The sequence below is a fragment of the Thunnus maccoyii genome, chromosome 1, assembly GCF_910596095.1.
Source record: "Thunnus maccoyii chromosome 1, fThuMac1.1, whole genome shotgun sequence".
NCBI classification, from domain to species: Eukaryota; Metazoa; Chordata; class Actinopteri; order Scombriformes; family Scombridae; genus Thunnus; species Thunnus maccoyii.
The window spans coordinates 25,516,615-25,543,043 of NC_056533.1; the positions used below are offsets into that span (position 1 = coordinate 25,516,615).

Here is a 26,429-nt window from a genome sequence, read left to right on the forward strand (position 1 = left end):
CTATTGACAACAATGAGGTCCTGAAGATTTTCATTGATATGGTCCCCAACAGGACAGAACTCCAGTGACTCAACTTTTTTAGGATATTGCATTTCTAGATCTGAACAGCACCACTGCTGTTTGGTCCATCGCAGCATTTTTGATGTCCATGATGTTTACTCATTAGTACTCTGCTTCGCATTGAATGAGAGCCAGAATGAAGAAATGGAAACATGGTATTTATTAGCTGAGTCAGCTCTGTTATCATTTGTAAGCCTTTACATTAAATTATTTTACACTCAGCAAACTTGATATATTTTTTGTTCAATAGCAATATGTTTCTGAAGGATAACTTCTTGGCTGCCTACAATTGTAGTTATTCTTGCAAAATTTTGAGTTATGCTCTTGTTCATATAAAAGAACCAAATGTTTTTTATAGAGTTTATTTCAGTGGTGAAACTTTGAGAAGGATGCACAGTCATTTGAAATATGAAATGGTTCATAGTTGTGTACGTTGGGGGAAGGTTTTTATGCGACCACAAATCCAAATCCACCAAAGTTGTGCCCCTTTTGGAACTAACTCTTACACCAACAGGTCCTTCACATCTCATTCCCTCAAGCTGACTGCACTTCAACTGACTAACTATTTAAGGTTCAGCCACATTATACCTCTATCCTGCATCTCCCATTCACTTCAACATATTCCAAGCTTCTGTAATGTCTAATTCAGATTCAATTTCCCTGTTTCAGTGCAACCTCTTGGCCAGCTTTGACAGATTCACAGGTCGGAGTGCATAAAATGGAGAAGTCATTATTTTAACAATGTGCCATTACCTTGTTTTGTTCAGCATTGCTCTCACCCACTTACTTTTTTGAGATTTGTCGTTACCAGGTTAATTTTGGTTATGTAATTTCTACATATACCCAGAATTTCTCACAAATGGGGCTACTGCTAAAAACAACTAGTTATAACAAGAAAACTTAATGTAAAGAGAACATTTTCACTTAAAGACAACATACACTTTGTATTAATAATGAAAAAAACTCCTGTTATAGTGACATACTGGGGCATCCTGGAGGCTCAGGAGTCAAAGATACAATTGCAACGGCCTCGGTTTGATTCCAGACAGGGACCTTTGTTGCATATCCTCTCCTCTCTTCCTCTCTTTTCCCTTATTTCCTGTCACAACTCTACTCTCTCCTATCTAATAAAAGGAAAAATGTCAAATACTTATCATGAGATATTGAGAATTCCTTTTCCTTACTGTGGCAGATACTGTAGATATTTCCTGTTCTGAACAATTCCTTTCTAGTTTACTAATCAAACAACTTGAATAACTTTATCACCTTCTTTCTCTGACAGAGCTCCAGAGTAGACAGCATTGTGTCCACAAACTCATAATCACCTCTACTGTATATTGCCCAGCAAGAGCAGAATTTCAGTATGTATCAGCACTAAAGGAATTAAGACTTGATCATTTTATTCAAATTCTCACCCTTACCATATTCTGCAGCCTAGCACCGGGGAAACTGCTTTTCTAATTTCCCCTTCACATTTCACAGCCCTGAATTATAGCTGATTGCACTTTTACAATGCATTTTTTAAAGTTGATTTTAACAAGCCAGCTGTACAGCTTCCAAAACCACAAAACACACTGTGGGCGTGTTTGCAGGATATTACGAGATGCAGTCTACTTTTATATTCTCAAGAGGAAATCTTTCAATTTATAACAAGATACTTTTTTCCTTAGATTTCTTCATCATAACAAGAAAACGTTTCCTTCTTTTAGAACAACAAAGTTTTCTCATTTTAACACAGACATTTTTATTTAAATAATGACACACTTTGATGTTATAATGTGATAAGTCAGTTCAGTGCTGCCATTGGTAATATAATGTTTGTGGCTGGTGAACTTAAATTAGGTAAAATTATCTCTATAAATGTAATGCATGTAAACACCTCTGCCCTATATAAATGATCATGGTTTTGTTAGTGAGAATGCTTAGAAAGGCTGCGCAATAGAAAACAATAGGTAAAAGAGACTAAGAGAACTGGTTAACATTGTCATCTATCTGACCTAAAATTGAGAAAGTTAAAGTAACAGTCTTGAAGATCTCTGTTTCACTCTCTTTGGCAGCACCTACGGCGATAAGCGGTAATTGCAGGTGTGTTCTTGGATCTCACTCACCCAGAAATCCAAACAGTGTTGCCTGCATGACACACACAAGTGAGCTGAAGAGCGAGTCTGTTGTGTTAGTGCCTCCTACCCTCTCTGGCGGACCAACCACTGCTGGGTGAAGGAAAACGCATCACTAACTGTCCACTGCCTTTAAATTTTTCTCGGGAATGTCGCCACAGACACCCAGTTCATACTGCAAATGCAAGGGCTTTATCAGTGGGCCATAGGTTCCAACACCATTGTGTTACCTCATTCGGTGATGGATAGGTGTAGTGACTCAACAGATATATATTTAAATGAAAATATTCAATATTATTACTTTAAGTAAATTCTAATTAGACAAAATGACACATTAATGGTAGAGAAAAAAACAATGTAATGCAGGACAACTTTCAAATCAATTCAGAATGTGTGTGTGTGTGTGTGTGTGTATGCACCTGTGTGTGCCAAAACGCCTCTTGATGCAAATTGTTGGCAGCTGCATGTATTGTGTGTCCTATTCTGAATCCATCTGAAAGGCTTTATCATATTAGGCTACCTCTATAGGTTATTATCATCAAAAGACACAGAGCGGGCAGTCGAGGCTCTGCGAGTTTGTAGACTAACCACAAAGAAAAGGAGAAAGAAAATAATGTAATGAGTCTGGTCCATGTGTAGGTCTACCTCGCCTAGACAACTCCATGGTCCCTGCGCTTCCAACATGTGCCTATTGTGCGCATTACCAAGGATGCACACACGCAGAGGACAGTACGCGCCCCTGGATGCGAGCTGCTGAAGTCGCAGCCACTCCACTCCATGTTTTGCCCTGCCCTTGTGCGCTCTGCTCGCTGTGCAGCGTGTCTCCGTTTCATTTTGCTTTCCTCGCACTGACACACACACACAGGGCTGCCGTGTGTGCGGGAGAAGTTGTTGGCACAGAGAGCACCAGCAGCAACTGTCTCTTCAAACGGATTTGTTCAAGCTGGGAGCAATCGGACTCACCGGGATCCTCTTTTCGAGGGGAAGAGACGAAGCTTTTTGCAATGAGGTGGACGTATCAGAATCTTAAGTGAGGAGTGATTTTTTTTGTTTTGTTTTTTGTTTCAGTGAACATCTGACATCCCGCTCACTGGAGAAATCTTTCGATCAGCCTTTTTTGGATTTCTTTCTCTGACGGAGCTCGCATTTCCCTGTGAAACATTATCAAGGATTTCACTGATGTGTGCGATGTGGAGACTGCAAGTCGCCTTATGTACTCTGTCGGTGCTGTCCCTGTCATTTGGTGGTGAAAGCAAAGCGCGGAGCTGCAGCGAGGTTAGACAAGCATATAACGCTAAAGGATTCAGCCTTGTCAATGTACCTCATCAGGAAATATCAGGTAGGGAAAACTGACAAATCATCGCAGCGTTTCGCCCCCCCCTTTTCACCACGTGTCATCATGTCTTATTCCCCCCTCAAATCAAACCATGTCAGGATGATCAACACACATAACCTGAACTATGTGATCTTCGTCAAACCTTTGAGCATTTGAGCTTACTAACAGTCAGTTGAGTCGACCTAGGCATTATGATAAGTCTGCTATTCCCAAACGGTACGTGCATGTGATGGACTTTGTCAGAGCATTTGTCCGAACTATATCTTTATTCAGTCTGTGTGTTTTTTGATCTGAAGTATTTTTTATAAATCAAAGGCTATATTGCGGTAGATTAGAACTATGTTAGATTTTTGTCATGTAAAGGTTAGTATTTCTCCTCTTTTTTCCACATTGCCTAATGATGAATCACAGGGAGCTGCATTTCATTCATTATCTCCCATTAAGTAGACACCAAACACTGGATTTAATACCCAGAATACATATATGCATATGATCCATCTGTGCAAAAAGCAGCAGTCATGTTGCTCTATAAGTATCTCTATAAATCACACACTAACCATTCCCATATGGCTACATTCTCAATCCTTTTACATTTTAGTAGCCACATTGACACCAGCATGTTGTAAATTTGAGTAATAATGGCAAACAAACCAAATTCATCACCTCAGCACTCTCACCACCAAAGATGTCCGTCCTCCTATAGAGGTGACTTCACAGGTTATAAATATTAAAGACAACCCTTTTAACGGCACCAATGCCCCCATATGAGAGACTTCAGTATATAATTTTTTCTTGCAGCCACCTACATCTAAAATCTTTTGCAGATAGAGCTGCCTCAGTGGAGCCTGCTTTTGCAACAGTCACACCATAAGACACGTTGAGAAACTGGCAGCATACCTGTTGCTCATATTCAACAGAAGATCATGGAGCTTGTTGTGTTGTGTTTTGTCTAAATAGTGAGTACTGTTTACCAGTAGGGGGCTGTATGCACTCAGCACCAAATACTGTACTCCTTTTGCTGTGGATTTTTTTTTTCCGATATTCCTCAAGGCTAAAGCTTAGGTTTTAATTCATGCTCTTTGGTACAGCAGAGATATGGGGTTTTATTATCTCTTGTGTGGTGGTAATCACATTTATGGTCAAAGCAGGGAAGGAGATTAGTCAGTAAACATAGTCTGCTTCATGAGAGGGAAGAGGAGAACCAGAGAGGCCTGAAGTTAATCCTTCTATTGCCTCTTTCGGACAAAATAGAGACACTGTATTGGTAATTGGCAGTGTCAAGCAGTAATGATCATAGAGCCGCCTTATTTGGTTTTAACATGGTTTTTGGCTAGATGGGAATTTGATAGTTTTGTTGCTGATTGAATGTGTGAGTAAGTCTGTGTCTGTGTAACTTGTGTGTGTCTTATTAAGTTATTTTATACCGATTTAATCCAGGAATGTCAATTTTATGTGTTAAATTTTAAAGTTAATGCCCTTATTGACCATTCAGACCTTTTAAAAATTAATGCATCAATTTATGACTGGCTAGACCACAGAAAAAAATAGCATAATCTGTATGTCCTGAAAATACAGAAGGTAAGACTTTCACCAGCAAAAACTACTCCATGAACTGTAATGAAACCTAATAAGCAAAAGAGCTCTAGAATCAAAATAGATTAAATATTATGTACAGAATCTTTTCTTCATGAATACTAACATTATACACTTTTAAAGGTGCGATAAACTGATGAAATGTGACAAAGCAAGAGGAAAGATGGACATGTTGGCTTCTGATATTGCTCCCCTTTCCTTCTTGCCTTCAGGGTTGCAAAGGGATGGTATGTTAATGATTACAGCTTCGTTTAGTGGATCCAAATATGTGAAGTAGCCTTATTTCTTCATTTATTTTTCGACATGGCATGAATTCTTACTGTATCTATAATAAATGGTAATGTAGAGTCGGCTGATTGAAACATAAAACATGAAACAAGAACATGGTTAATTTCACATTTTTTTGATTAGCTAGTTTATATTTGTCATTCATACAATTCTATTAGTTTATTTTATGTATTCTGAGACAGTATCTTGGCCTTTACATGAGTTTTTATTTCAACTGACAGTTTTCATATGAGTGAAAATCATGCAGTCTTCCAGTATTTGACCACATAGTTTTTGTTGGCCTCACCCTGCCTGGAGCACTGGAAGGGTTCCAGTTACCATAACAAGAATTCAGATCGTGTCAGATAACTTTCTTTAAATAATTTGACAAAGTTTGACTTAATTTTATTAGACTACAAAAGTTTTCGGTGCTTATTTTTCTGTCTCATGTACAGTAACATGCCTCATCTACTTGTAACTTTCAGTTATTTACAACTAAACAATATTTATAATGTCTGACCATTTGACCACATTACACATCAACATGTTTTTGGGCCTGTGTCTCCAAATAACCTTTGCATAAATATGATGGAAGATAGATATAGGCCTCAGGAGATGGGATAGTAGAAAGCACTCAATTATACCTAATTATCTATGCTAATGCAAACGTGTGGTAAGCTGTATGAGCAGTGTTAGTGCTCATCCCTCCATCATGTGCTATGTCATGCTACTGCTGTACCTCTAGAGACAAACATGCACAGGTTTAATACTTCAGGTTGTAAAGTCCAATTTGCATGAGCTAATTATTTTGACAGCTCTCTGCCACAGACAAGCTGAGCTACATTCTTTAAGAGGTGACCAATAAAACACATATGTTTATACAGATGTTAGTTTGCAGAGAAAACAAAATAGGCAAGTTACTGAAGCCACAATTTAATTAAACTTAGATATCATGCATGCTAAATGTTTATTGAATTCAAATGTTTTTTTTAAAAAGGTCAGAAATGAATAAATATGTATGTTTTGTTTGTGGAGTTCTGAATTGAAGTAGCTTTCTTCTCCGAGGCGTTTTTGTCAGCACATTTACACAGCTACTGTCTAAATTCTGCAGGCCATCCATTATTGAAATATTACAGCAGCATTTAAATGAGTCTCATGGGCTCCAGAGTCATAAAACTGATCCTGAACATAAAGAATCTGGTAAACCGTCAAGGATTACACGAGAAGATTCGGCCATTTCTTTGTAGCTTTTGCTATCCTTTTTCCAAATCTGTAAAGACTGTATGTATGTATGTATGTATGTATGCCATTCAATATATAACTACCCAGTATGGCTTTTATTCAGTTACTGAGTGGCTAGGCTAATAATAACCCCTCACAATTACAAATTTTACAGCAGTAGAAAGCAGAAACATTTGGTGCACAGTTTCCTGCTATCTCCGAGTCAGATTTACGTGTGTGGTTCCAACATGAAGAGTTGTAATGCATGCTCAGCATGCTTCTGTCATACTTACCGCTGTGCTTGGCAAATTGTCATTATACATACAGTACAGTTTTATTCTGGGATTGAAATAACTGTTTGTCGCTGATGCAGACATATTAAGGTAATTGGCAGAGCTGAGTGACTTAGATAGAGGTCACTTAATTTATTAAAAGAGTGCTACTTTCTCCTAAGGACTCTTGAGCTGGCATACATTATGGGAGTGGTGGGAGGCAGAGGTCAGTAAGAAAAATCTTAACTGGCTTTAGACTAGTTTTCGTACAGTAAGAGGTCTCTCGGAAGTTTGCCAGTAGTCTTTTCAAAGAGCAGGTGGGTAGGACAGGCTGGTGGTGCTGAAATATACTGCACTATATGGGGTGAATCTGAAAAATGTCTCAAACTCGCTGGTGGACAGCTTCATTAAACTCCACCAGGTTGAGCTTGTGATTCCCCTGCTCTCATGTCCATGTTGTTAGTGTACCATCGCCTGGTGTGCTACACGGCAGTCAGCCAACAATACAGTACAGCCTGCCTGTGTGGATCACCCATGTGTGCATGTGTCAAACATTAGCTATGGTGTCACGCTCACAATGCTGCTTGATTGTCAGCCCTTTGTTCATAAACGCAACGGCTCCTGTACGCTTCAGTCAGGCCCTGCCATGGAGCTCTTGCTCCCAGGCTTTGCTGTTAATATCAACATCTACTTACACACAGCAGTTGGGATTCTCATGGGTGGACTCGGCTCTTTGCTACGGCTTTGAAACAAAATCACTTGATGTGCTGCGGTTCCTATTAATGCAGTGCCTGAGTCTTATATTTCCTTTCTCAAGAATAACAATTACCTTTGGGGTTCATCCATAGCAACTTTAAAGAATATTATTTGATTTCTCTTAACAGAACAGTTATTAGCTGTTATACAATACAGCATAATTTTTCCTCATGTGAATTCTTGATGGTGCAACTCTCTCTCTCTGTTTATCACCGTGATCTGCAGTTGGCTGTTTGCAGGTTGTGAGATACATGTGGTTTCCCAGTTCCCTTAAACACAACCCAGATATCAGAGATCTTTGCTGTGTGTACTTAAATTAATGTGAGGACCCTTGTGGACCTTCAGTATACAACAGAGCTCCCATTGTAAACATTTGAGCTTACTTGATGCTGACATCACTTAAAGTAACCCATCTTACAACACCTATTAACATCTAAAGTTGACTAAGATGTACTTTATTAGAACTAAAAACAATAAAATCTTACATTTATGTCTTCAAAGCAGGTTTAAATCCATATTTTTCCATATTGGACACGTTTTAGGGTGTCAGATTTAATTTGTTAAAATTGCAAATGATTCAAGGTGATGATACAGTTTATTCATAATTAAGGGTGTAAATACAGTTTATTAGTGTAGTGTTCCCTTAAGATTCCATTGCAAGAATCAGTATTTCAGGCTTTCAAGCTATTAAGCAATATCCTGTACCAGCACATACTGTTTGTCTCATCATTTCTGTCAGGAATTTTATAGGACACATAGGAAGATGCTGTTATAATCCAGTTATGATTAATCTTTTAGTGTCACATTTCTGCATATTGTCACAAAAGTATGTAATCAACATTCTGTTTGTTGCACTGATCAATTTTTAATTAATTTTATATGTAGGGCAGGTATGCAAAATAAATTTGGGAGTAATTTTCGATGTATTCTCAGCCAGATGCCTAATCACTAAATAATGGAATGACATGAAACTTTTAGTGAATGTGTGGGAATACGTCTGTAAAAGCTCTAGCCTTGCAAATATCCATATAGAAACTCTGTGGGGCATTTTTTTCCAAAGCCCATTAAGATGCTCTTGGCTCTGCCAAATTGGAAATAAGTCTCTTGCCAGTCTGTATACATCTTCAGAGAGAGCAGTTAATGAGATGTGAGGGAGATTAGGCTGTGTGCGTGCGTGTCTGTGTATGTCTGTGTGTGTCTGTGTGTTTTTGTGTGTGTAGCAGTTTAGCCACACTTTCCAGGTCTTTCTCTTCAACACGTTCTCACTCCCACTTGTCACATACAGATGCTTGGTCAGGACCCTTTGACATCACTTTTTAATGCACTGGGTACCCCTTTAGCAACATTTTTCAATGTGCAGGGCCGTCCATTCACCTTAATATTAACCCTCCTGCGGCGCTATGCTATACGACGTTGTGAACATTAGTCTGGTGGGAGGACCGGAGGACACACTGCCCGGAAATATTATCCTCACAGTTAATTCCCGTGTTGAGGTTTTTTTTTAATGATATCCTCAACATTTCTCAACACAAAAACATGAAAGCGTCCTTGATAACTCAACAATAAAATAGGTTAATATTATGGCCATCTGTTTTTTTTCTCCCTAGATTCTTAGAAATCAAGTTGGTTTTTTTTGTCCATTTTGGATAGCGGAATTACCCATGATCCTCAGCCACCTATGGAGCTATGGAGATGAAGACAGTCCGTTTTGTTACTTGTTATAAAAGTTTTATTTACTATTATATCTACAATTTACTTTTAACTACTGAATTTATTCCAAGATGATTCAGGTTTTATGGATGATTGAGTTTATTATACATTCACACATTTTGTTAACATTTCAATACACAGTGCAATATTTTGTTCCTGATTGTAACCACCAATTTTGAATACTATATAATGGTATACTGAATATAGGTTATGTTACGGCTTTAGCTGGTGTCTTCACCATTGTACCAGTGAGGCTCATTGATTTGACACACCAAGCCGGTGGAAAAATTGTATTTCACAGAAAAGAAACAGCGACATTTAGAAGCGATAGCCATAACACAACTCTGCAGTCTCGTTAATTAACTGAGAGAATATATTTAATTTATTTTGACTCAAAGGAACCATTGATGATAATCAAGACCAACATAATAAAATAATAAATAAATAATAATAATAATAAAATAAAGAAATAAAAACAAATATTAAATCTTGTGATTAAATGTTTATAGTAATAAAAAAAAGAATGACAAATGATAAAAAAAACAATAGGCTACAGCTTCTGTGCTCCGGAGTCACGACTGACAGAAAAAAATGGTGCAGATGCAAAAGATACTTTCAATTGAAATAGCTACATTAGCTACATTACCATCTATTGTGGTAGAAAATGACAAAAGTGTTTTGTTTTCGACTGAGTGAGACAAGTTGTCTGCGTGGCACATGCAAATGACTTGGATTGTGAATCCTCCAGCTGCACTTTTACACCTCATTCAGATTTGGTGAATGAGAATGTTTGACACTTTTCCTGACCTGAAGAATGTGTCAGCCCTCTGCAGGCATTCATGCCTGAAATGCATATGGTCTGCAAGCTTCCTGGAAGCCCTCCTCAGCACCATGTATGGTGTTTTCTGAGTAGTGTGAAAAGCCTCCGGCTAGCGTAGGAGACTGCTATAGCACTTTTTCCAGTTTTCAATCAGCTGCTGGCCTAAATCAGTAATGGAGGGGGGATTAAGGATCTCTACCCTCTCAAGCCTTGAGAGGAACTAGAAAATAACAGCAATAAGTTAAAGGAAGGGTGTGATTGTATAGGGATTAGCATGGAGAGTAGTGGAGAGTTAAGAGAGAGCACAGAAAATAAGCTTGAAAATAAACAAATTAACTCAGTAAAATAGGGCATGAAGAGTATCCTTGACTAATTATGTAGTGAAATCATGACTTGGGTGGTAACTACAGTATGTGAGGTGAGAGGAACTCTGGGATAAGAGGAAGGAGTCAGGTAGGATGTAATCCATCTGAACTTGAGGGATTAGTGATCTGAATTGCTGTTTGTGTTGCGCAGAGGCACTGCTACATGATGCCTTTTATACTTGTTTGTACAAAAATGGAAGAAGCATTCAACTTTTCATCTCTAATAAATGCATCAGTGAAAATAAAACTGCCACAGGAGGTAACAGAAGTAAAAGTCACATGTGGTCTTCCTCCGCTGGGAAAAGTTTTTCCCTGAGGATTTCTCTGATGGTGGGCGAGGGTGGTGTGGGAATCTTATTGAGGGAGGTGGGGGTCACATTGACATATAATTGCTGACATGGGGGAATAGTGGGTGGGCATCCACGATTATAGTGTAGTCTGCCTGCTAATGTCTATGAAGGAGAGACCCTGAGGATTGATTTAAAGCCATATATAACATAATGTTTACTACTCAGACAACACTAATCACTTCTTCTATTTTCACCCTCTGGCCAAGAGGGTGTTTTCCTACCATTATTCATTATGTGTATTACACAACCAAGGCGTTCTGTTTTGTTTATGGTCGTTCTTTTTGCCCATAGAGCCTTTTTTGCCTCTGGAGGGTAGTCTCTGAATAGAAGTCCCAAGCTTGACACCAATGATAAGGCTCAGAGAGATGAGAGCCACAGTGTGCTGTGGGAAAACCCACATGGGTTTATCATATCGAGGTGTCAAGGATGCAAATAAATTTCACACTGGGGACTTTTTATTTTTGTTTTTCAGACACAGACAAGTACACATGGCTGAGGTGATTTGCTAAATAAGCCACCCCTCAGAGACTCGGAAGTAAACAAGCATTAAGCACAGATAAACATGATGTGCCAAAATTGTCATGGAAACATCAGATGCTGTCAACAAATGCAGACAACGATGGTGGCACAGGCGTTACAGACTTGACAAGGATGTTGTTGTGTTGAAAGAAACATAGACAGATTTTGCTACTGAAAGGCCTCTGTGGTGGTTTCAGTGTAGCGAAACCATGGGAGGCTTTTGATGTATCAGAATCAATAGTCCAGATGCTCCAACATGCAGACATTATTTTGTACAAACAAAGCCACAGCAGCACATCAATGGCTAACTTTAAGGCCTGTGAACATCATTCAGGGCTCTAAATATAGAGATACTTTTGTCACTGAATTACTGAAGCAGGAAATTGACTATTTGAATATCATAATGCTTTTAACTCTCATTGACCAGTCAGAAAAAAACACACAATAACATAAACTTACGTGATGTAAGGAGTGGGTAAACAGTAATGTAAAGGGTAAACTGGTAATATTCTGTATATTTGTTAACAAATACCATGAAAATCCCAAAACCAACAGTATTTTAGTCTGTCTATCAATACTATCCAGTTTCCCCAGTCCATCTACCCATTTGTTCATACTGAAGACATAAACCTCTAAAATGAGTCATGGGGGCAACCTGGTAGCCGACTGGTTAAGAGGCAGTACCCCAATGTCTGCAGATTGACTCTGGCCGTGGACCTTCGTTGCATGTAATACCACTCTCTAATCCTTTTTACTGTCTCTCTGCACTCGAAACTGTCATATAAATGCCAAAAAATAATCTTCAGTAATCCATTTCAGGAATGTCCTAAAACAGCTGGCCTCTGTATTTTTTACCAAATGTTACTTAAGTTGGTGCACTAGTGAGTAGCTTTCATACCTAATCTGCTTGGTTCAGTTTAAACAAACGCTGTTGTGTTTAGTTCAGTGCGTCTGGACCGATGTTAAAGCTGTCAGTCAAATTCCAGTGCAGATGACACAACCATACCAGGATCACCTGATGAGAAGGGTCCACTTCCAAATAGCCTCTGGTACGCTTCATTTGCAGGGTGAAAGCAATGTTAAGAGAGCAATCTCCCGATCTCTATGCCTATATGTATGCGAAAACCCTTTGGTAACCATGGTAACACGTGCTTGTCACCGTGTGAGTGCTGTGATTTTGCCTGATCAATCAGAAAATAAAAGTGAGTTCAACCAGAGGTGTGTTTGACCTCATGTCCAACCTCATGTTCTCTAACAGTTCATCATTAAAGCGAATGAAACAAGTAAAATGTAGTGACCTCACAGTAACTACCCTCTGGTAATATTACGCTACAAAAGCCCAGTTTTTTTCCCATTTCTCTCTGTTAGTCACAATTTATGATACACGGTCCAGTTTCAGTCTTGACCAATAATGCTCAAAGTCTAAGCTGAAAAAAATTGCTTTTTAACATTCTCATCATTTTGTGGACTACAGTTAATTGTATGTAAATAGGAAATATGAATGGAATAGTTATTTACACAAATGGAATAAGCATCTTCATTTGGATTATTGTGTTCATGTACTAAGTGACATAGATACATTTTTATTCTTTGATGCTTTGTGGGTGCTTGTGCATGATTTTTTTTTTTTTTTTTTGCCCTGGAATGGTAGAGGGATGAAGCGACTGAGAAAAGAAAGGCTTTGTGCGTGCAGTAAGCTGCCTTTTTAAAGTTGGGTGTTGCTTCCGCTGCTCTCATTTCCAATATGCACTTGTTCACCATAAGACAACAGGAAAAACTGCTCTAATATTTATTCTGTGGTAGCATGGTGCAGTGCTTACCTAAAATGTGCAATCAGTAAATTAGTCTTCAAGTTCAATCATTATTTTCATGTCAGCAGCTTCTGCATCTGTCAAGTGAATAGATTATTATGGCTCACCAAGTAACAAGACGACAGACAGAGCCATCCTTCCAGCACTCCAGAAAGTATAAGGATTTGTTGCAAATTGTGTTTTCAAAGACCAGCATGTGTTAGCTTAATTGGACAAGACATGCAAGAAAAGCATGTTGTTCCAGTAATAAATTAGGAAATTTATACAGATTACACAAGTTCATGACCCAGTTTAGTGTGATCTTGTTTGCAGCTTTGAGGTGGAGAGACTAATTGAAGATCATTATTATTTTATGTTAATGCTAAAATGTAGAGGACCAGTATTAACCCCAGGTCAGATTTCTGGGCTTTAATTATAACATTAAATAATAGGCTTTGCCATAAAATTCCTTAGGGGATATAATGACACTCCTAAATGTGTTAGAGGTCTGACCTATGTTCCCTCTCCCTGTGTTGCCTTTTTCCTCTGGTTTAGGCACTGTTGTTGCTTCCACTTGGTGATCTGTGAGAGCCAAAATTATAATGGTGTAAGTAGATTTTATGATGATTGATTCCTGCAAAAAATATTAAATGTGCATTAACACTATATGAGAGTGAGAGAAGAATAGACACTGTAAAAAAATCTTGTTGTTTTAATGGAAAAAAAGTGGCAGCTGTGGTTGCAGAATAATTATGTAAAAATACAGTAAAAATGTAAACAACTTTACAGAACAGCCTGTAAATTTTACAGTTAAAACTGTAATTTACACTTTACTCAAAAGTTGTTTATAATGTAGCATCTTTTGCAGTATTAATGAGTATTAAAGAGTTTTACAGTGAAAGCGACATCTAAATATTGCAATTGAATTTACTGTAAAATTGATTTATTACAATTTAATGGCATAAATATCTAATATCAATCAAATATAAACTGTTAAACTATCTAAAAGTATTTTCATTGCCTGTTATAGAAACTGTTTCTATACATTACAGGCAGATTGAACACTTCCATCTAGACAATTTTATTTAAACTGCACTGCCTTCTTATATGTTTGACGTTTACCAGAAATGTGAAAAATATAACCAGTGTACACAGATTAAGCATCTAAAAATTGAAAATCAAAGCTAGATATACCTTAAGAGTTACTGTACTGAAAGATTAAAATTTCTCAATGATAATTTCTCAACATACATATTTGTAATATGCACTTTACGAATATTGGAATAGAGAGCATGTGACTGATTAGTGATCATCTTATTGGAACTGAAAGGAAAGATGGAGAGAAAAAGAGGGAAAGAAACAAAGATGAGAGAAAGAAAGGAGTGAAAGGAAGAGGAAGAGAGGGCAAGAAAGATGGAGAAGACTTTACTCTTAAAAATGTCAATTGTCAGGACAATGAAGGGAATTTTTAGCATTTCCTGATTAGAATAAATAGAACAAATGTATATTCAAACAAGCTCTTCAAATTGAGTTACAGGAATGCAAATGAGGAAATACAAGAGCAGTAAAACTCAGTAAAATTTGCATTCAAACTCTAACGATTTTGTCTGAAACTTTTACTTACTTCGTAAGCTTGAAGAACTGAGCAGATAATAAGCCGAAACAAACCTTCCATCTGTGAGTGGGGCACATCATCAAATGCCATAAATCTTACCGAATTTAGTCCATATTCAGATGAAACACCACTCATGATCCAAATGCTCCTGAATCAAGGTAAGGACTCTAGGGTTCACTTGAAGATGGGATGTGTTTGTCTTCTCCACTTAAGTCTTTTTCTCTGGGTTGATGTAGAAAAAACACCTTGGGAAATAGAAGAAAAACAGATGGCTGTATTAATAATAAAATAGATTCATTAACAACAAAAAACATCAATCATCATTTTTTATTCAAGCTATTATTTTAAAGCCACTTATAATAGTGAAAAGGTAAAATGACAAGTCCCCCAACCCTCAAGTCACTGCAGCAGCTACTTTAGATTTGTTTCAAAGGACACACCTCTGCAGAAACTCCAGGGTTGATGCCACCTCTGATGGGTAATGGAAGTGGAAGCAATAATAGCTCCCAAACATCATGCAGAGGGCAGAGACGAAGGAGGGGATGTTGTCGTGTACATTGTTTCGATCCACACTCAGCATGAACCGTCTTGAAGAATAGCAGAATCGTCCTAAGAAGAAAAACAACAACATTAAAAAACATAATTCGAACAAAAAATGAAAACAAGACTTCTGTCCCTGAAACATTTCACAAAACAATGTGAGCATATACATTTTTAAATATTCAAGGTTAGTTAAATTGCTTACCATCAATACAGAAATCAGTGTATGTGCAGGTTCAGAGGAGAGAAATGTAAGGTCTTTTAAGGCCACTTTGACTAACCTTTAAGGGGACCTTTTATTATGCTTTTCCTTATTTTCAGTTATACGTTTATAATGTTACAGTGTCGGACGTTTGTATTAAATGTGGCCAAAGTAAAGGCCAAGCTGTTAATGAGACATTGCAACCTTGTAGTCAGCTTTATGTATATCCATCACAAAATACACAGCTGCATCATTTTGGATTAAAATAATGAGAAGTTCTTCAAACTCCATAGACTCATCATTTTTTGACACAAGGAAAAGCCCTTTTTATGTGATGTACCTTTATACTGTATGTCTCTGTAGAAACACTAGTAGTGTTTTCTGAAAAGCAAAAACTCTCTCACTGGGGCTGGGGTAAAAAATATAACTGTCTATGACTTGCAGAAGCTGAAAGATTTGCCTGAAACATCTAATGTCTTTCAGACAAAGTTAGGCAGATGTTTTTAAGGTTTTTCAAATTCCCAGCACATCTCTTGAAGTAGCTGTGTTTACTTTCATTTCATGAAGGGGCCAAACTTCAAAATTAGTGCCGGATAGTGCTGCAAGAAATGGTGTTTTGGTTTTAGTGTACTCTCAGGAAATAAACACTTTCTAGATTCCAAATATTCTTGGATTGTAATGTTAAGATAGGCTTCCTTTGACAAGAAAATCTTTTGCGCACAAATCATATAAACAATATATTTAAACTGGAGAATTTGAAGATTTCACCACTTTTACTTATTCCACTTACCTCCAAATCTTTTAAATCCACAAACATCTCTGAGAAAAACTTAGCGAGTACATTTGCCACAGAAAGGTAGACTGCAACCACTCCGTGTTTTTTCTTAGCAGAGCCGAGGAGAGTGACAATTTCAAAAGCTTCCTGGTACAAAATTAACTTCAAGGATCCTGGATTTTCAATGAAGAACTGGTTGGACTTAAAGTTTCGTCCATCACTTATCTCACCAAAATCATCTAAGTCTGTTTCACAAGATTTTTGTGACACTGAATTCTTCCATAATTCTGATTCTCATGAGCTATTTACTGTTTGAATCACAGGTATGTTGTAAGCATGATGAAACTTGAAAATCTACACATTAGAAAATCATAATAATGATTTTTCTTTCAATTCCAATATGTTGTGACAGGCAGGCAAAATAACTTTTTTGTCAATGTCCCAATATTTATGGGCCTAACTGTAAATCTGTAATTCATCTATCCACAATATTAACAACATACTCCATGTTCACTGCAATCACCTGCACTTAGTTATGCAGTACATTTTATTTTGTGCTGGTAAGGAGCTGGTAGGCTGAAGCGCGGGGATGTGCTTCCCAAAGGAGGGGGTAATGTCATGGTGCAGGCCCATTCCCTCTAGAGAATAACAACTACGGATGATTTGATGCACAGGCCCTTGGCTAGTGGGATGAGTTGTTGGTTGAGTGGTTAGCGCAGTCGTCCGTGGTCTGGGAGACTGGGGTTTGAGACCTGTTGTGGGAGCATTTGCTACATTTACTGTCCTGCTTCACTTTAGTTAAAGCAAACAATGACCACTGATAATGACTTATAACCTGTTTGTAATGTATTATACCTGCCTATACCTCAGGAATTCATTACTTCACTTAAAGCAGCCAATTAGCACTTAGAGTAACTTATAATCACATTATAATGCTTTATAAAATGATTATAATGTATTACAACTATGGGAATGATAATGCACTATATGATCCTTGTAAAAAAAAAAATTGTCAGTGAGTGACCAGCAATTGTGAAGTATTATGATACTAGACCTTGTAAGTCATTATAAAATGCTTTATAATGTGTTATGATTTTTGTAATAAAGCATTATGAATATTTATGAATGCTTATAACTTTAATTATATAGTGAGTGCTATAAGCAGATTATAATGCATTATAAGTATGTATATAATGCATTATAGACATGGGCTTCATAGAAGGTGTTACCAAAAAATCTACCTGACAAAAAACATTATTTAACACTGTCATTTTGTAATTTTAACTGTGCTGTACTGCTTTTTGTATTACAGTTTATCTGTGTTTAAACTACAGTAATCTCTAAAGTCAAAGAAAAATTATTCTTTTAATATAGTCTTACTTTAAAATTAACAGTTGTGTTTGGTTCAGTATTTTGCAAAATATTACTGTAAATTAAACATTGCCTCATCGTTTTCTATTTACACTTTTTTGATGTCATGATTTACAGCACTTCACTGTTAATTTCACAGACATTTTTTACAGTGCAGAAAACATTTTGCTGCTATATATACAGTTTAATAAAATGCTGCTTTAACTACTCAGAGTTTTGCTCAAAAAATTGTTGAAATATTTTATTACAGCAGCTAGCTGAATGTATTTTGCAATTAGGATGGTGCCGGGTATTACATTCAGTGATATTTGCTTGTAATGAAGCATGTTGGATGCACAACTTGCAAAATGCTGTAAAGTGACATCAGAATTCAGCTGGAACTAAAGAAGTATGGCAGTAGTGAACCACCAGTTCACTTAAATCACCTATCCTTGTGTCTGATGACAGTGTGGAGCAGTCTTGCAGGAAAAGATATTTGGACTCACTAGGCTCACACCACTGACTTGAACGGGGCCACATAGTGTATTTCCAGGGAGCCTTGCTGTCATGGCAAATGTGACAAGCTCATATAACCTTAATGTCAGGAAAGGACCAGTTTGAAGCCTCGCCGTCATGAGAATGTTGATGAGGCTTGAGAAAGAATATCTCCAGCCTCAGTAGTTTCAGTTTCATTAATTCAAGGCCTGTTAGAAAAGAGCTACAAGCATTTTGGGATGGCTTATAGAGAGTAATGGGTTGACAAGCTTATGTCCAGTGTTTACATCTTTTGCACCCTTGAATTTCTTCATGTGTCAAATGAAACATCTGCCATTGTGATGTTTCTTGGCACATCCTTGTTCTTTGGCTCCCGCAGAGTGCCAGAATCTGAAAAGGAGCCAGCCTCGTCTCCTGCTCCCAGAACCCCGCTGTTTCCTGTCCCCTGTGTAAGCTACCGGTAAATGAGTGGGCTGGTCATCTCGCACCCTGGGGCTCTACCTCGGGCTCTTCAGACCACCAGCTGTTGTGTTTACGACTGAGTCATGCACCAGTTAGCATGATGAATCCAGAGCATGAGTGCAAGGCTTTAACCTCACCGTATGTCTCTTCCTCTTCCTTCCCAGCCTCTAATAGGAAGCAAGTGTGGGGAACTGCAGTGGAACACTGATATAAATTATTGGGAGTATTTGGCAGTGTGCACTTTTTAGGCCACAACACTGCAGGGCACACTAACAAGATGTGATGGTATTTAGAAGTAAGCTATTTACACTTTATTACACTTCAAAATATGAAGTTCAAGGCTACATAAGCTGATAACTTATAAAATCGTGTTTTTTGAGTGTTTTACTTTTCTTCCTGTGATAATACTGTGTTGATTCTACATTTCCAGGACATAAACAAGAGACCACCAACTATGTTATATGATGCCAGCAGTAGAAGTAGAAATAAGAAATAAAAAAATAATTTTAGACAATTTAAGTATTTACATCAATTTTACAAAATATGTGTTTGTCAGTCACCACCTGCTCAGTAAAAAAAGATGCATTTTTTGCCAAAACCAGTTTTCATGCGGCCACAGCATGATTAATGGTGTTGTTTACTTACTTACTACTCGCCTGTTGCCATATTATTCCTGGTTATAATTATTCACCACATTTTTGTTCCAGTGAATGGGTTATGTTTTGTAAATAATTAATTCCTGACCACATAGATAAGCTCATATTCTTAAAAGAACCTGTTGGAGATCAGGGCAGTCATGTTCATTTGTAGGCCCCTTTTACTGGTACAACAATGTGAAAGGCTTTAAGAGCTGTATATGTATCTCATTGAATGTATGTCCTTCAGAAAAACCAGTACATTGCACATAATTATATTATGTTTAACTGTTTGAGCAGGATCAGGAGCAGGGTCAACAATTTCAAGTGGTGGCAGTATTTCATTTTCCATTGATACCTCATTTACTTGGGTTATGCTGTGAAAATAGCCGGTGTCAGATCTTTTACATGAAGCTTTAATCAAGGAAAAGCATGTTGAGTTCATCATTAAATGCTTAAGAAGCTGTAAGAGAGTTCTTTGTAAAACAACGTTATCATGACTTACATTTCCACTTAAGTATGGTCAAGTTAAGCTGGTTGGGTATTTACAAAATGAATTTGACAGTTTCCTAAACCTTTTCTACAAAATGTATAGAACATATATAGGGTAAAAACAAGCTGTAACCAGCCAGAGATTCCTATGATTCAGAAACAGCTTACAGGGCTGTATGTACCACCTCCTCCCACGGGTGTGATTTGGAAATTTGTATGCTATTATGTTCTTATTTCCACATACAGTGTTCGCCCCAGACTCAGGTGTAAATTATGTTTGAAAAATTGGTCACAGGCATTACCCATGGCATGAGGCTATACAATATATTGTAGTTCTGCTTTAATAGACTGCATGCATGACTGGGGCTAGTGGCCATAAGCTCCACTCAAGTGCCCGACTTGTACTTTGACATTTACCACAAGAGTCTCCAACCTGCCAGCACACATATTGGTTTCAGATACTAGGCAGGCATAAAGTTGAGAAACTGCAGACATGCTCATTAAAGCATTAATGCATAAAAAAGTTGAAAAAAAAAAAGTTGAGTTAAAATTAGTCAAGGAATTAAGGTGTCAGATGGGAGGAAAACTGTGGTTTATAAAAAGCTCAACATGAGTACTCCAACCTGTAAATCAGATGGAGTGAGCACGGCAGGTCATGTGCTTAGAAGATTTCAAACAGTATTTGAAGTTGCCTGACTACACTTGTTATTCACTGCTTGGGACCAGATTTAGACAAAAGAAATATGACTCAAAGAGGCTTTTTAGCAAATACTGTGTCTTTAATATACATTCTATATTAACAGTAGATATTATCCGTATTAAATATAATATGAAAGTGTGACACCATTGCCTGTGTTAACAGTGTAACTTTTCCATGTTTATGTCATATCAGGGTTATCATAATTACCAGTTTCCAACTTGTAAATAGTGTTCACATAAACATCCAAGTTGTAATTAAACCTACAGTAGGAAGTATGAAACTCATATTTTTTGAAAGCTTTGATATATCCGACCTGGCACTTACTAATGTGGAAATGCCTGAAAACCAAACAAACAGGACACCTTGTGTCAGCCAAGTCTGCCATTCAGGATAATTAAACACTAGCAAGTCGGAAACATGGGAATCTTTCCCATCCATCCATCTTGTAAGACCCCCCTTTCTTATGACTGACATGTGTGACTGTCTTCCACTTATTCTGTTGAATTCCCAGTGGTAATTTCCATGACCTTGCCTACAGTTTTTCATCATGTTGACAGATAATATTTGCATATAGTTTAGGTATGTATAAGTCAAAGCCCCACTCCACTCAAAAATGGGTTTTGCTTACTGTTCCTTCAGTCGGATGTTTCAGCTTCACTGTGCAGAATGATGTATGTGCAGAGTTTGACACGCCAAGGTTGTTTTTACATTAATCTGCTGAAGCAGGAAAGTTTCTATGTGCTCACTGAAAATCTGACTTTGAAGCACATACTTAAAAGCTGATTTTGTGACATCACAACCAGTTTGGAGCCCATCGTGGTCCAGTATTCAGCTTACACAAGTATGATATGGAAATCTGAAGCCTCAAGTGCAAATACACTGAGAACGGACTTAACAGTGCAGAAGGTGACATCTTGTATCCAGCAATTAAACTTGTGAAATGAGAAAGAATTGCATATTTATAGATTCTAGATTTTTTAATGAGAGAGAAGAGTAGATGTCATTTTAATGATTTTAACTCTTTTTTTGTGAAAAACTATATTAGAAATGATTTATTTTTCAAAGCAGAGTATTTTTATATATCTTAAAACCTGTGTTGAGGTATTCTTTAAATACGTAAAATGAGACTAACTTGACAGACTCTCTTGGGCACACTGTCTGTTATCATTGTGCATGACAGTAGCTTGTGATGTGGTAGCTTTTCCCTGCACACATCTTTGAATCATGATTCATGCCCATTGCCTACAATTTGAGATATTGCCTTTTCATATTTCCAACTCAGTAATAACATCTCATTTAGGCCGACTGGCAGGTGCAACTCTGTCACTGTGCAAAATGGAATGCCTCTAGCACTTGTCATCTTTGGAGAAATTCAGCAAAAGATATTTGGAGGAAGAAGGAAGAGAAACAACTTTTTTTGCCCTTTGGGATTTCAGCCCAAACAAAATGTGTATTGTGCACCCTCGACTATACATTAGCAGGTAGTAAAAATACCTTTTTGATTAGACATACTGAACACACTGTTAATGTGATTAAAGGCTGCAACACTTTCTGTCCCAAACACCTGAGCTGCGGGGTAATACAGTGCATGGCATGTGTAGGAATATGGAAGTTCTACAGTTGAGAAAATGTAGTGCCAAAGGAAAGGGCCATCTGGCTGCAAGATGAAATGGTGAAAACATTCTAAATATCGCATACACTTAAACTGCTATTGATTTTCATTAGGGGGGGCTTTTTTTAGGTGGCTAAAATACATTTTGCTGCTGGCGCCGTCCACAGCAGTTACATTGTTTCGCTTCTGTCCTGGTACTTCTGCCTGCCTCTCCAAACTGGGAGCGTGCCGACCCAAATCTACTGCATGTAATACACTGACTATGGATGTTCACGTCATACAATCTCACTTCAAAAAATATGAACTATCACTTTAACATCTATGAGAATCAATCATTTTATTATCTACCTGCCATGTTGTCAGTTAACATTGATGGAAGTCAGAGTTGATAATTGTAAACAAAACAGTCTGCACATTGTCTTAGACATGCAAAGAGCATTCATTAACACCTACACTGCTGTCATGTTTCAACTACCCAGGCTTTTTATCAGGCTAAAATGAGGCTAGAGCTGACAACAGATTGGCAAGTGCGCCATAAAATTATGATCTTCAGTAAATATCTGATTTCAGTCAGGGCATTAAGCCCTACCTCACTGATTCACGCCACACTCTGAACCATATATTTATCCATCCATTACTGTCACGTAATTGTCCAACTCTGGAAGTTATCTGAAAGTTAGAAAATCCTTTAGCAGTCTCCAAGTGTGGCAACATATGGTCAGAGTGATTGTGGGAATTATCTGTGTCATCTTGTTTGGACATATTCAATTTGGGTCTCAAGCCCCGGTGGAAATAGTTGAAAGTGGGTGATTTGGGTGATGGAGAGGATGTCCAGATGGCAAAGCAGCAGTAAGATCAATCGAGCTTGATGTATTTTCCCCACTTCAACATGCAGACAGATGTGATTTAACACAGTAATTGGGTTTACTTTCAGTTCGTGGATTTCTGTTGACAAGTAATAACACCTTAGTAAATGTGTGCAAACTTGCTTGTAAAAACTCAAAGCGTTCATTAATTTGTGTATTATTTCATCATAACTATTATCATCTCATCAGGTTTATCAGCTATCTTTTGGGTTTTGACTAAATATTACACACACAAACCCACTGTGGTTTTGTTCAGAATACCACCCACGTTCTTAAGAACTCTTAATACTTATATCAAGATTAAAATAAAAATACACTTCTAACCAAATTCATGACATTTTGGTCACTTATTTTATTAAAATGTTTCATATCACCTCACAAATGTTCCTTTGATAGAATGCTACACACGTATTCAAAAGATACAACTCATTTCTTAACGTTCATCATTTAATACTTCCATGTGCTTTCAAAAGTACCTTACTTTTATCAACCACATAACTTAATTTACCTCCAATCATTTATAAATGAACACTTTTATAATTATGCAATCATTTGTGTGAGGTTAGAAGTCACGCTCTGATGTTCAGTATTTTTCATTTCTGAACTAAATCTTTGAGTAGAATGGATTGCAAGAGGTGATGAAATATATTATGTAGTTCATCATAAGCAGGAACGAGTTGGTAGCCTACTTTTGCTTTGAATTTTAAATACAACTCAGATGTGTTTAAAGGTGGGAGATGTCCCAATATGTCCAGGATGCCTTTGATTGTAGGGAAGTGATTTTAAAAGTTAACCTTTAAAGGAGAACATATCATCTGGAGTTTTAAGCTGACAACAGAGCCTGCAGATTTTACCTTATTTTTCTTAAAGCTATTTTTCCCTTTCATATAAAATGATAGAGTATTCATAGCATATTCCATCATTCAACAACTCTTAATTCTCTTTGTGAATGGGATTGAGCTTTTTTGCCCTCTAATCTAGGTCATGTCAGCTGAATAAAAGGCCCCTTATGTGCTGCAGCCCAAATAAAGGAAGGACAGTCATGGCCCAGATGTGAGAGGGGCCTAAGCTGTACCTGAGTCAATAGATCTCAAAGATAGAGGTGTCAACCTTTCTCAGGGAGCTGCGGCTCAGCCTGCCTTTTAGCTGAACTTTGCTGAACCATTTAGTCCAAAGAGAGCAGAGAGAGAGGGAGAGTAAAGGGACAAAGCGTGCCAGGAACTGTCATTTAGAGAATTTCTTGACTTTGATTATTTGATTATCTAAAACAAAAATTGCTAAATTTTTTGTCAATCAACTAATTGTTTCCGCTTTATGCATGATAATTCTTTAGTCACAGATAGTAAAAGAAATATAACTTTGCTTTGATTGTTACTGTGCTGAAAGAATGCACTTAGTTGAGGTATGTGCAGTAAATCTCTATAAAGCAAGAGATGGATTTTGAACAGAATCAATGCTAGAAACGGGGAAAATAAGTCACAATTAAATTGAATTTTGGATATCGTCTGGAGACTTGGCTGAAGTAAACTCAACAGTTGAATTGAAGTGTCAAGAGTGTGAAACTGTTCCTGCAGCCCTGTGCCCTCATTTGAGGGCAATGAGTCTTTCTTGCACATTGGCGCTCTGTGGCAGCTGAACTATAAGAGCAGAGAAGAGGCAATATTCCAGAGGCAATTCTGAATGAGACTGGAGTTGGAATCTGCTGGTAGATCAATGATAATAAATGTGATTCATTCAAGATGGTGCTTCCCAGTTATTGAACTTGGCTCTGTGGTGTGAAAACCCTGCTAACAGCCGGCAGTCTATGTTATCCTGGAACCCGATAAAAACATACTCCATTTGATTTCAATCAAAATGTAGGTTTCTTGCATAATACCTGCACACATTAAACATAAACATGCTCTGTTAGGCTCTTTTTAGTAGTTCTCTGAAGTTGGAATAAAGCTCACCAGCTTAGTACAATAGATGCTGCCACACGCTGCAGAAATTAATTTCATTTACTGCATCACTACACCTTTTTATGAATTTTCAGCATGGGTGAATAATACATTTTTCTCTCTTGACTTCATGATCTGTTGGCTTGTTTGGCATGAGGCTTTGGCGAGAATGTCCTCACTTTATAAATGCTGGCAAGAGTGGTCAAGGGATGTAGCAGATGGCATGGCCCATATGCAGTTTGCCCTTTGGCCAGGTAGACTAATGAATCCTTTTGGGAGTTAATCACACTGTCTGGCATCAGACCCTCTATGGGCATAGAACCCACTCTTTTCCCACAGCTGCCCTGAAATATTTTGGAGCTTTCACATTTCCCTGCAACATATGTTTATGGTTCTGGGGGATGAAATTGAAAAAAAAAGTCTCTTTAGCATTTTAAATCTCCCAAGTAGAGGATGATGTAGGGGTCTTACAACTGTATGTATCTGTAGATGAAGGACCCCTTTGAATCAGTTCTTGACTTTTTTTTTTGTTTTCTTATCATACCGCTTTGTAAAACATAAGGAATTCTGTTTCCTTAGATCTTAAGGTGTGTATCTATAGTGTATTATCTATATTTGTGAACCCTTTAGACACTAGTATAAGTACATGAGAATTATCATAACAGACCATCTTTGTGTTTCATTAGATGTATTTTTTGAAAAATCACACATTTTTTGAACCTATTATCATGTTATTAAGAGCTGTTTTTATTTTCATGTGTGTAAGCCACAGCTGTCTCACTGCAGCAGGCTCCTGAGCTTTTTCAGTCACAACCTGATGGTGGTTGTTACTTTGCTCAAAGGAACCATATATATATTGGTTTTCAGTTAATTAAACATTATTTCTTTATATTATTTTTTAAATAAATCAGTAAAAAATGAACCAATAGAAAGTCTCAACCTGCAGAGAAAAGGGTCAGTCAACTTTAAACCATGACAAAGAAGGAAAGTGCAGCAGTATGACGAGGGAGATGGGTTTACACCCTTTATTTCTCATTTTGATTATTGCATTAAATCTTCACTTTACTAGATCGACCATGTTGCAGTGGAAGCCCCAGGACCTTAACTTCAGCTTTGAAGCCTTATCCTCAGCTTTTCCTTTGAAGCTTTATCATGAACTGGCAAAGTGACTGAGACCAATCAACTCGGCACCCTGCGACTATTGAGGTCCCACACCTTTTAGCACAACAGCACAATATAGAGAACCACCTGCTGGCAGCTATTTAGCTGAAGATCAAGCAGAGCAATTCAAAGTTAGGGTTGCATGTCCGTGTATACAACAGTCCACTGTCCACTTTACTTGAAGGTTTAAAACTGTATTTTCTGTGACTTGAGCCTTTTTTTTTTTTTTTGCACTGTATACATAATCACATAGATTCTTGTTGATAGATTATGTTCATACAGATAATATTTTCACATCACAGATACTGTGTGTAAAAACTTTTTCTGCTCAAAACTAGCTATGTGTCTGCATTTAAAAGTTGAGCCGATTTCTGTGGCCCCTCCTCAACCATAACATAGTAGCCAAGACCG

General features: G+C 37.6%; 1 protein-coding gene across 1 annotated transcript in view; it reads left to right on the forward strand.

Annotated features, from left to right (window-relative positions):
- The first annotated feature begins 2,629 nt into the window (after positions 1 to 2,629).
- Positions 2,630 to 26,429, forward strand: part of gpc6a (glypican 6a) — a 163,019-nt gene continuing 139,219 nt past the window's right edge. Inside the window, exon 1 of the mRNA XM_042414051.1 lies at positions 2,630 to 3,516. Coding sequence (XP_042269985.1) covers positions 3,357 to 3,516 — 160 coding nt within the window. The 5' untranslated portion in view covers positions 2,630 to 3,356. The remainder of the gene's footprint in view (positions 3,517 to 26,429) is intronic.